Source organism: Tenrec ecaudatus, chromosome 7 (assembly GCF_050624435.1).
Source record: "Tenrec ecaudatus isolate mTenEca1 chromosome 7, mTenEca1.hap1, whole genome shotgun sequence".
In the NCBI taxonomy this organism is placed as follows: Eukaryota; Metazoa; Chordata; class Mammalia; order Afrosoricida; family Tenrecidae; genus Tenrec; species Tenrec ecaudatus.
This window is the reverse complement of record NC_134536.1, coordinates 115,674,360-115,686,682: the sequence shown is the minus strand read 5'-3', so window position 1 is coordinate 115,686,682 and position 12,323 is coordinate 115,674,360. Positions and strand designations below refer to the sequence as shown.

Genomic DNA, 12,323 nt, shown 5'->3' with positions numbered 1-12,323 from the left:
CCAGGGACAAGGGAACAACAAGGGATCCAAATTGGTGATGAGGTTGTTGTGGGAGGCCTTGTAGTGCATGATCAAGGTTAGTGTAATCAAGAGGAATTGCTGAAACCCTGGTGGGGACTGAGCATGATAGTGGGGCAGGTGGAAAGTCAAGGGAAATAGAGGTAAGAGATATGAGGCAAAAGGCATTTATAGAGGTCTAGATAAAGACATGTACATATGCAAATATATTTATATATGAAGATGAGGAAATAGATCTATGTGCATATATTTATAGGTTTACTATTAAGGTAGCAGAAGGACATTTGGCCTCCACTCAAGTACTCCCTCAATGCAAGAATATTTTCTTCTATCAAATTGGCATTCTATAATGCTAATCTTCCCAACACAACCGCTGAAGAAAAACGGGTGCATAAGCAAATCTGGCGAAGAAAGCTGATGATGCCCAGCTATCAAAAGAGATAGCGTCTGGGGTCTTAAAGGCTTGAAGGTAAACAAGCGGCCATCTAGCTCAGAAGCAACAAATCCCACATGGAAGAAGCACACCAGCCTGTGTGATCACGAGGTGTCAAAGGGATCAGGTATCAGGCATCATCAGAACAAAAAAAATACCATAGTGAATGAGGGGGCGGGGGAGTGGAGACCCAAAGCCCATTTATAGGCCACTGGAGATCCCCTTGAAGAGGTGACTCAGGGAGGAGACGATCCAGTCAGAGTGTTATGTAGGAACAATTAAAAATACAACTTTCCTCTAGTTCCTTAATGCTTCCTCCTTCCCCACTATCATGATCCCAGTTCTACCTTGCAAGTCTGGCTAGACCAAAGGATGTACACTGGTACAGATAGGAACTGGAAACATAGGGAATCAGAACAGGCGATCCCTTCAGGACCAGTGGTATGAGTGGCAATACTGGGAGGGTAGAGGGAGGGTGGTTTGGAAAGGGGGAATCGATTATAAGGATCTACATGTGTCCTCCTCCCTGGGAGATGGACAACAGAAAATTGGGTGAAGGGAGACGTCGGACAGCACAAGACATGACAAAATAATAATTTATAAATTATTAAGGGTTCATGAGGGAGTAGGGAGGGGGAAGAGAGGAGAAAAAATGAGGACCTGATGCCAGAGGCTTAAGTGGAGAGTAAATGTTTTAAGAATGATGAAAGCAATGAATGTACAAATGTGCTTTATACAATTGATGGCGATAAGAGTTGTATGAGCCCCTAATAAAACGATTAAAAAAAAAAGAAAATATAATGGGTGTGGTAGTTATATAATCATTTGTCAATTTGAGAGATTATGAGTGAAGGACTGGAGTCTGGACTATTAATTGGGTCATAGCCAATGAGGTTTCTGTGTGGGCACAGCCTTCCCCTAAGGATTCTGGGAAATCTGATTTTCTCCTTGGAGGCAAGAGACACTTCTGTCTCTCTGCTGACTTCCTGTAAGACATCCCCATAGAGAAGCCTACTCTGATGCAACCAGACCTCTGGGGCCAGAGAAGCCACAAAAAGACCTCTGCCAGGTCTGAGATGCTTACTGATCCAAAGACTTTCTACCCACTGGCCTGCGTTCATCCTGCATTTGGCATCATTGTATGTGTTTCATTTGTTTGACGAGAACTTTATAGATTGGTATCAGACATATGGGCTAATATTGGACTTATGGGCTTGGACTGGACTGGCTTGGGATGATTTCTCTTTTTTTTTTAATTTAATCATTTTCTTGGGGGCTCATGCTCACGATACAAACATACATCCATTATGTCAAGCACATTTGTTCATTTGTTGCCATCATCATTGTCAATTTGCTTTCTATTTGAGCCTTTGGTATTAGTTCCTCATTTTCCTCCTCCCTTGCCGCTCCCACATCCATCATGAACCCTTGATAATTTATAAATTACTACTATTTTGTCATATCTTACACTGTCTGGTGGGATGCTTCCTTAATGTCCGATTACCCGTTATATAAAACTCGCTCTTACACACATATGAGTTTCTATGGATTTGTTTCTCGAGTCTGCAGCTGGATCAACACAGGGCTACCCAGGGGACAGGTGAATTTGTCTGGGAAGAAGGACAGCCCGAGTATTCTTAGAGGCAAGGATGGCGAAACTCCGTCTTACGTACTATGGACATGCTGTTAGAAGAAATCAGCCCTGGGGAAGGACACCCTGCCTCATAAAATTTCAGAGAAGTGACAAAGAGGAAAATCCTTAACATGATGGCTTGACAACAGTGGCTGCAACAATGGGATGCAGCACTGGAACAAAAGTGAGGAGAGCGTCGGACGAGGCAGGGGTTTACTCTGGTGCACAGGTTTACTATGCGTTAGAACTGTCTAGCGGGCACCTAACAACAAGAACAACAACACCTCTTTACCGGAATTGATCGCACTGTCTGGGACTGGTGTATTCGACCACTAGACCTTTCAGTGACAAGTCCAACAATGACTGAACAGCACATCCAAGGATCTAGAGGCACTGTGGCTTAGGCACTGAACTACCGATGGGTCAACAGTTCAAACCCACCTATTGCTCTGAGGGAGAAAACCTGGGCCGTCTGTTCCTTTAACATTCTGAAGTCTCTGAAACCTACACGACTAGTCCTACTCTGTCTTCCAAGCTCCCTGGACTTGGACTCTAATTGATTGCAATACATTTGGCACTAATCAGCGGTCAGGATTAATCAAGGACATTATTGGCGCATTGTTCTAGATACTTGGTATTTCACGCCACGTTTACAAAATCCAGGGAGGCAGGCATCAACAAGTTCATTTTCATTTTTCACATTGTGATAAACAGGCTCATCTGATTATTAGCGATTTTTGGAAACAATTTTGAGATCTTCAGAACAAAATGCATGAAGAAAGATAGACTATTTTAGGTATTTAAACAGGATTTAGAATCCATATGAAACTAAAATGTTTTTGATGTTAAAATTAGGAAAACAACTTTGTCTTCCTTCAAGGAAATAATGAACATATGGAAAACATTATGAGGAAAGGCATATTATCAAAAAAGTGTCCTAGGTTTAAGGGGGAACAAAAGGCATATAGTTCTTCAGGCTAAATATTGCCTGTTCTGTCTCTATGATACCAAGTCCAGGTGAGTGTTATTTGTGATATTGTATTTTATTTGTTTATTCTGTTTTTTCCTCTTTTATAAAAATTCGAATCATTCTTGCAGAGAAAAATAGAAATTGAATAGTTGCTGGACAGTAAGTACATTAAGCATTTTGTTAACTGGTGTTTTAGGCACTTGGGAATATACAGGAGACTGAAGCTCAATTTTCACATTTAAAAAATAATAAGACAAGTATATGGAACCATGTAAGTTTGTTCCCAATACTAGAATTTTGTTCATTTTGTCACCTCATTTTCATTTTCTTTCACTTTTCTGTGGTTCTAAATACTCTGCAATAAAGTCTATAGTCTAGAAAAAATTTCTCTAGTCAACAATAACTGATTATTATGAAATTTGCCTCCCACACACCTTCTACAATCCTACAAGTCATATGTTTAAGTAATAAAAGAATACAATAAAGCCTGGGAGCCCAGGAAAGATTTTTCTACTACACGATTAGTATGTGATTTCCAGACGGAATAAGGGTCGTTCCATTTATAACTCTCGTTTGTTTCCCATCTTTGTAGCCAAGTTTCCATTTATTACATGTCTCCCTGCTTTAATATTCACTTCCAATTTGGAGCATTGTAAACTATTTCCCCACCCCCAAATTAAAGCAAACGCTATCCACTCCATGTCCACCATCAATTTTATTAGAAGGCACTTCAAAGGTTCTATTTTAAGTAATGAAGTATGACCACCGTTTCCTGACGCCAAGGTTAGCCATGTTCATAATGAAGCTGCATTTTCTCTGATTTCCTGTCTGTTGAAACCCAGTCAGCTTTTTTCCAGGACACGTTTTCTCCTCCACTAGAGTGAAACCTGGGTGTGCTGTCGCCCCGCTGTGGGGATGAGGGGTCCAGGACGAGAGGAGGACACTTGTGGGCTCCCTCAGCTTTGGAAATCCCTTCCCTGTGCCTAGTTCTATTTCTCCATCTCAACGTGCTGCAACCATTAAGGATTCTCACGGTGCTGCGCAGAGTTTTCAAGGGACCACTAGCTGTGTTTCTGTTTTCCGTCGACCATGGATTGAGGTCTCCGTGAATCAAGTGCGCGGCCGTGGGCAGCAGAGAAGATGGACAGCTCCACATCCCGGCCCTGGTTTTCGTTTCCTGGCCCGTCCATGTTTCCGGAGCTCTTCTACAATAGCTCGTTTACATTAGCCTCTCTGGCCTTCTGTCGTCTTATTTATGATTCAGCCCCTTTTAAACGCATATCCACCTTTGACATTGTGGTTAAGAAAGTCAGCTCTGGGGAGTACAGCACAAAGCTGAAGAATATACCACGGCAGTCTCAACCCTCCCCTCCCGCATCCACGCAGGAAACCCCAGTCTTTTGTGCACCCAGAAACCCCACATACAGAGGTTTACAGACCGATTTCCTGCTGCCTGCCATGGACTCTGCCAACAAGTAGATTATCTATTCCTCCCTCAATACATGATAATGTAGTCATTTGTCAGTTCCTATAATATGGTCCTTCTTTCCCCCAAACTCCCTTTGCCAAAATATTGTTTCATCTGCTTGAAGCATTTTCCATCTCCCACCCCGCCCCCACCCACCCCCGCCCCCAGCTGCCCACACAGACAGTTAGTGGAGTTAGTGCCTCTTGTTCTTTGGATCTGATTTTCAGCATTACCTCAGGGTTTACACATGGGCACTTTCAAGACGCAGCCAGAGAGCACCCTAGAGCAGAAGTTCTGCGTTTCCAAACTGTATACAGACAGTCCATGATCACAAAGTAAATTGACTAGCATTGCAAAATAAAAATACACTATGCTAAAATATTACACTCCTCGATTGATACGATATAGGAGATATATTCACACAGAAAGGAGAGAGAGAAAACACCAGGTATTCAGGAACTTTCTCCATACTACTGAAGAAGTTGTTCATGCTGCTGTTAGGAGCTGTCTAGTCAGCTCCGACTCCTAGCAGCCCATGGACACCTGAAAGAAGTGGGGCTGAGCCTTACGCCACCGCCTACGTGTGAGCTTACGGTGAGCTCCTGGTTGGATCCACTGCGCTACCCTGGCTCCTCTTTGTGGACCTCCTTTTGCTCTTTACCAAGTGTAATGGCCTTTTCCAGTGCCAGGTCTTTTGAGATAGGACGTCCTAAGTCTCAGAGATGACATCTTGCTGTCCTCACTTCTTCACAGGACGTTCTGGCTGTACTTCTTCCAAGACAGGTTTGTTTGTTCTTCTAGCGGTCCAGGGCACTTCTGTATTCTTCACCAGAAATACAATCCAAAGGCATCTGTACTCCAGTCTTCCATATTCAACTTCCAATTTTCACATGCATATGAAGTGACTGAAAATGCCATGGCTCGGGCCAGTGCTGCTTTGTCCTCAAAGGGATCTCCTTGCTCTCCAATACTTAAGAAAGAGGTCTTACGCCGCAGATTTTTCCAAAACGATACATAGTTTGATTCCTTAACTGCTGCTTCCATAAGCATTGATTGTGGATCTGGGCAAGATGAAATCCATGACAACTGCAATTTGTTTATTGATTATGATCTTATCTATGTTGTGGTTTTGTCTACATGGAGTTTCAATCCGTTCTGAAGGCTACAACCTTGATCTTCATCAGCAAGTGCTTCAAGTCCTCCTGAATTCCAATAAGCAAGGGGGTGTCATCTGAATATTGCATGTGAGTTAAGGTTGCTGAAAGGAGCTACAGGACAGGGCCCTCGACCGATCAGACGGGGAAAATTGAACCGAACTCCAGGTCACAATTATATAAATGCCAGGTTCACAGGGCTGATGAGCACAGAATGTCTGCAGACTAAGGTGGCCCTTATTTACTCTCCCCGTCACTTAACCTGCAGTCAGACAATAGACAGGTCCAAAGAGAAAACCATAAGACCAGTGAGGTACACACTCATTAGAACAATGCCCATCGGAGACCAGAAGGCCAGCTTATGAACAAAATAAAGTTCAGAAGCCAGAAATTGATATGAAAGAAGAACAATAATGGTAAACAGGACAGAAGCAAGAAAAGTGACATGAAACAAATGTGCATGGATGAATGCACAGCCAATTTGTTCTATAAATGTTTCCTGAAATCATGTTAAAAAGTAGACTTTTAAAACTTAGAACATAAACTTCAGGAGTGCTGCCTTGTTCTCTATTGTTTTAGAAACTAGAATACTTGGTAAAGAAAAACTGTACAACTACCCACATTCAAAAGACCACGAGAGAATGTTTGCTCATTTTCTTTGATTCAATACAATGCTTCTTGTCTGCTTCCAGAGGATAAATAAGGATTTGTGCACATATGTTATAAAGTCAAAATAAAACCCTTGTGGTGCTTGCTCTTGACATCTTTTTAAACATCTGCCAAGTAGTTGTACGCATTAGGACTGTAGTGTTAAGCTTTACATATTGATTCTCTGTCCTAGCAAAATGTGTTCATAAAGTCTTATCTTTAGTTGTCAAATCTTTGTGGATGAGTTTGAAAATCTAACATTAACTTTAAAATAATCCTTTTAAAATGCGTTGAGTTCTATTCTTAAACATATAAAGTTGAATTCTTATAAATATAAAAAAGGAAAAAGAACTCTATTTTTATAAATATATAAACTAATGGTAGTCATTAAGATTCAATAAGTAATTATTAACCTACCAACTTTCTACACCTTTTAAGGTTACAAACTTAAATGGAACACACCCTGATCAGAAACAGAGGCTAGGTCAACTTGCCAACATTCGGAAAACATCTGGACCAAAAGATTCTACATTTCAGTTCTGTATCTTCTCCTCATAGAATGGCAAATTATCAAAAGGAGAATTAGTTACATGGTTATGATGGAACCCCATACTATCTTTGTGCTCTGCATTCTTCAAAGTGTTATCATATTTCAGTCTCTCAAGCTTCGTGGTTTAGAGCATATGGACGTTGAGCCAAGTAAACGTAGCTTTGATGGTGTTAATACTCTAAAAGTAACAAGTTTAGAGATATTTTCATATCAAATGAACAGTAATAAGAGACCATGGTGCCCTAACAAACATGCCTGCTACAAATATTTCCAAACTGCCTGTCATATGACAGGTACTCTTTATGCATCACTTTTGTAACATCCCATAAACATTCTTATTCTACGATGGGATATTAATAATCAGAAACACACACAGAATGGAAGATACCTGAAGTGCTGTGAGGATATTTGCTAAGGCTTGTCCATACGTGTCATGACAATGAACAGCAAGAGCACCCGACGGGATTTCTTTCATGACACTGTCCAACATTCTTCTCATGTTTCCCGGAGTTCCCACTCCGATTGTGTCTCCCAGGGAGATCTCATAGCAGCCCATGCCATAGAGTCTCTTAGACACCTGTTGAGAAAGGTGGGGTGCTGGTAAAACAGTGGGAATGAACAGACTCAAGAGCTGTCAGTTCTCAGCCAACATCATCTAGAGGTAATGTTGACAAATAATATCAGATGCATAAAACTTCCATATGTGGAAAACACACTTTTTTTTCCTTCCACGTTAAATCCTAACCATTATATGCAATTTTAAATGACATTACTGTGGTTAACTTTTCACAATATTGAGATTTCTTTGGGCCATTCATGCCCATTTTCTATATCTATTCAATATAAAATTAGCAACTACAATCTCAATCATGGGAGGCTTACTTTGTCAAGACTTACTCCAAAAGAAACACGGCAGATTTGCTTTATAAACAGTATCTATTGAAGGACCAGGTTAGGGGTCAAGGGTGTCAACCTTATGCTTGCAGGTCTCAGCCTAATTTTTTCAAACTCATAGCTAGCTGAAGTTACGCTAGACACATTTTAGGGTCCGTTAACGTTCAGTTATTAGCATTACTTTCAAAGAGGCTTGTGACCTTGTGTGAAGGCAGTATGATACAGTATGATACACTGACCATGACATGGGCTCTAGCTTTAAATTTTATTTACAGTCATGCGAGCTATGTGACAGTGGGCTGAAGATCAACTTTTCTATCCATGTCTCATTGCCTAATATGTCTGACACAATACTCACATTTAACATATTTCTAAGCTTTAATTCCATCAACCAAAATAACCTTGGAAAATAACTATGATATTAATAATGGCATTTGCTTTTTGTGAGCATTAAGTAAGAATGTATAACAGCACAGGTTAGAACACTGTTATTCACTTATCAGTTTATCATACTGTATTTTTTAGCCTGTTTTATGCCAGGCACTGGGCTGGGCAATGGGGGAACAAATCATGGCGATGTTCATACCATCACAAGTCAGGTGCTAAAGGGGAATATTCTTTAGTCAGTCCTACGCAAGAATGTGTCAGAATAAACCAAAAATTTTTACAGAAAGAAATAGGATTATAAGAGCAAAAAAAAACAAACAAACAAAGGAAATCTACCTAGATCTATCATGTGGGAAAGGCCTAAAGGACAACTAAGGGCAAAGAATGTGATACAGAAGGATGTGAGAAAAATGTGCCAGGTGAAATATCAAATGCAAAGGGTTATGTGTATGTATTGAAATATAAAAAACAATTAAAGAATAAAATACAAACAATGTCCAGGAATTAAAAAATTCATCAGATGCAAAGGATAGTGTAATTGGGGGGGAGGGATAAATAGATAAATAGATAAAAATTTTAAAGGGGACAGTGAAGACAGAGAGAGATATAAAGGTAAATAAACACATGGCAGACTTTGAAGAATCTCACAAACCAAGGTTAATATTTTAATTAAAGATTTTATCATGAGAGTAATGGGAAATTCTTATAGAAGAGGAGGTGGTGGTACTATAATCACATTTATGATTTATGGGGCTCCTTTATGTGCAATATCAAAATATGAATGCAGAATACTCAGAAATGATGAGGTAGTGCAGGTGTGATAATTACATAATCTGTGGCCAATTTGAGTATTAAGAGTGAAGGGGTGGAGTTTAGCCTGTCCATCAGGTCACAGCTTGATGACCTCATTTGGAACCCCTAAGGAGATAAATAGCTCTCTGGAGGCAGGACACATGCTCACTCCCTGTGAAACATTTCTGTTGAGAAGACACATGGAGCTACACTAGAGCTCTGGAGTTGGAGGAGCCAAGTGGAGACCCCTGCCAGCTCTGCGATGTTTACACTGCCACTGGATCCACATAACTTTCCACCCACTAGCCTGAGATCATCCTGCATTTGGCATCATCGCATGTGTTGCATGAGTCTGCAGAGGAATTTATAGCTTGGTATCAGACATATGGACTAATATCAGACTTATGGTCTTGATCTGGACTTACCTGGGATGTTTTCTCAAAAGTCACTTGCTCTTGTATATAAAGCTCTTTCTTACACACATAAGTGCCTATTAATTTGTATATTTAATGGTCGTGGAGAAAAACTGATGAGCAACACAGTGCATGGGAAGAAATCATATGTGTGAGGTCAAGTGGATACAAATGATAGACCCAGGGTTTCAGCTAGGTACTAACTCTTAGGAGGAAGTGGTCATCAGTCCCTCCATCTGCTAAGAATCCAAACAAGATAAGGACTGGACATGATCTTCGTTGTGTCATTTTTGACACAAGTGATGACTTGTCATCTTATGAAGATGGATTTCAATGGCGTGAATGCCCTAGAAATCCTCTTGGGGTGTGAGAAAGCGCTGGTGGCACATGAGAACAATGGAAACCAGCACGGTAGCAGCTCTTTGATGGAGTTGTTTAGGGAATGGAAGATGGTACCAGTTAACTGTCTCAGTATCTCCTAAATGAAAACATTTTCCCATTGGATGAAAACATGTTCAAGGGCCAAAAGAACGAATTCTGTTCCGATGGAGCAGGTATACATAAAGGAGAGAAAATTAAAGGAGTAGAGGTTTGAACAAGGTGAACCAAGTGGTAGTTGCTCATTTCAGTGAGTAGGAGCTGAGCATAAAATAGAGTAGAATAGCAGAGAAGACCCATGGGGATCATGAACATAGAATGCTTACAATCTGCCTGCCACATGACTCTCTTCAGTAGCACCTCAGACATCCTGGGGGGGAACAGATCTTGGAGGGGTGTGACTTCTCTAAGGATGGCAGGAGGCATAAGGAAAGCACGTGTTCTGTTGTACAGGTAGAGATGGATCCAAATTCTGGACAGCCAGAACTAACACAATTTGGGAAGTGTTTTTTTTTATTGTTGTTGATCATGTTACATATATTTATTCTTTTTACTGTTTTACAAAACAAGTGTTTTTAAAGAAAAGAATATGTAATTCTAAATAGAAATTAAAGACAGCCTCTTAGAAGGGGCTCCTGAATGTAAAGAACTATAAAATATAAGCATTATTATTTCACTGCAGATAAGAGTCTTAATTGACGAATAAGCATGAACTATCCCTCATTTTCAAATGGTGCAATGCATTTCAAAAGAGCAATGACAAGGACCATGGTAAACTTCATCTTTCCTAAATGTTGATTTCTAATGGCGTCATCTTTCTGCTTCAGCACCATCAATACTATATTAATACATTCAACCACCTTTTCAAGAGGAAGTGTAAATTAACACACTTCGTATCTGTGTTCATTACTATTAATTAATCAATGAGAATAGAAAATGAATGCTAGCACCTCTGTAAGGAGGACTTGGCAACGATCCTCTATTGCTATACTACTTTTCGGGGAACATAGACCCTAGAAGCACCATCCATTCCAAGGTAACAAAAACCCTGAATCAGCATGTCTTCTAGTATCAGTGTGGTATTTTGCAGGGGAAAAAAAATGAGGATATGTTACATAAACAACCAAAATAAAGTTTGCCTGTTCATACACAATATTCCAACAATTTAGGTTCTTTCCACATTAAAAGAATAAACAAAGCCAAACAACAATTGATGTTTTCTCAGTCTGATTTTTAGTACCCAAACATTAAGACTCAACTCTGATTTAATTTGGGGCACCCTTTAAAATGAAAGCATTAGCTCTCACTCATCGCTTTCAGGATAGTCTCCCTTAGTCTTTGTTAAAATGATGCAATAAAGGTGAGGAAACCAACCCACTTTAAAAAATACCGAACATCATTTCTCCATGAGCTGGAAAGCCCTGAAATACTTACTTCCGTCACTTTTTGCGGTGTAATGTTTCCTTCGTAGGGACAGCCCAGGGCACATGACACATATCTAAATTCAAAACATACACACGCATCAATATGCATCCACTGGATAGGTCATTCTTAATTCCATCCTTATTTTAGATGAGCAAATAGCTTCAAGATCATCAAGCATGTGCTCTTTTTATGCTATTTTTCACTCTTGTTTTCATCCTCCTAGAGGCCTAAATTATTTTTAATTGATCCCATATTTTATTATCGCTCAAATTAAATGTTGACCTCTTCATGTGAAGGGACGTAAGAATAAGATAGTAGGCGTTTTTAAATTATGAGCCTGGCTATGCTAACGCGTTGCCTTTGCATTGATTTTGACTGATAGCAACGCTGCAGGAAGGCAGAGACCCGCCCCGGAGGGTCACCGAGCTCGTACACTTCCTGGAAGCAGAGCGCCATCTCTTTCTGCAGTGGGAGCGAGGCCAGCGGGCTGGACGTACCAACTTTTCGGTTGCAGCCAAGAATTTTCACCATTGTGGCATCGTGATCGCTTCACTTATACTACAGCAACATGGCAAACAACAGTGGAACGTATAAGGTATTCAACCAATCATATCCATCCAATCACTGAGCATCCGGGTCTTTGGAACGACTTCGAGAGGACATAGAGATAAGCAAGTGAGTCTCTCTCTCTTCTCCCATCTGGACATTTTGGCTTCATTTGGGTACAATTATTAATCACCTACCCACAGCCCCAGGCTCCCCCGCTCAAAAAAAAGCCAAAAAATCTCTTAGAACTGGCCACAACCTCTGAGTTCATCTTCTCTCTCTCCTGGGTTTATCTAAGTCATCCCAGACAGACAAGTGTCCAGTCTGTATTCAAAAGGCTCCAAATAAAGATATTCTATAAGCTTCTTCAGCAATTCGCACCAATGTAAAGAGTCAAGGCTTTTCAGCAAAAACAATGATCCATTGCCATCTTAAATTATTAAGCTTTAGGAAAAACCTGTTTTAGCTATCGTCAGCTCAACACCAATCCAATTTTATGAAACTTTCCTCAGAGATTTTGCAATACTTGTATTAAAATAATGCATCATGGCTCTGACGTTGTCAGAAAGAGGCAGTCCACTCGAGGAAGCCAGGAGTGGCGAGGAACAAGGCCA

General features: G+C 40.5%; 1 protein-coding gene across 3 annotated transcripts in view; it reads right to left on the bottom strand.

Annotated features, from left to right (window-relative positions):
- Nucleotides 1-12,323, bottom strand: part of HMGCLL1 (3-hydroxy-3-methylglutaryl-CoA lyase like 1) — a 197,250-nt gene that overhangs the window by 64,418 nt on the left and 120,509 nt on the right. For 2 of the 3 annotated variants that reach the window (XM_075554054.1, XM_075554055.1), the window contains 2 exons: nucleotides 11,173-11,236; nucleotides 7,263-7,451 (listed from right to left, as the gene is read on the bottom strand). In XM_075554054.1, the coding sequence (XP_075410169.1) occupies nucleotides 7,263-7,451; nucleotides 11,173-11,236 (253 nt within the window). The remainder of the gene's footprint in view (nucleotides 1-7,262; nucleotides 7,452-11,172; nucleotides 11,237-12,323) is intronic. The other variant, XM_075554056.1, reaches the window with a different exon arrangement.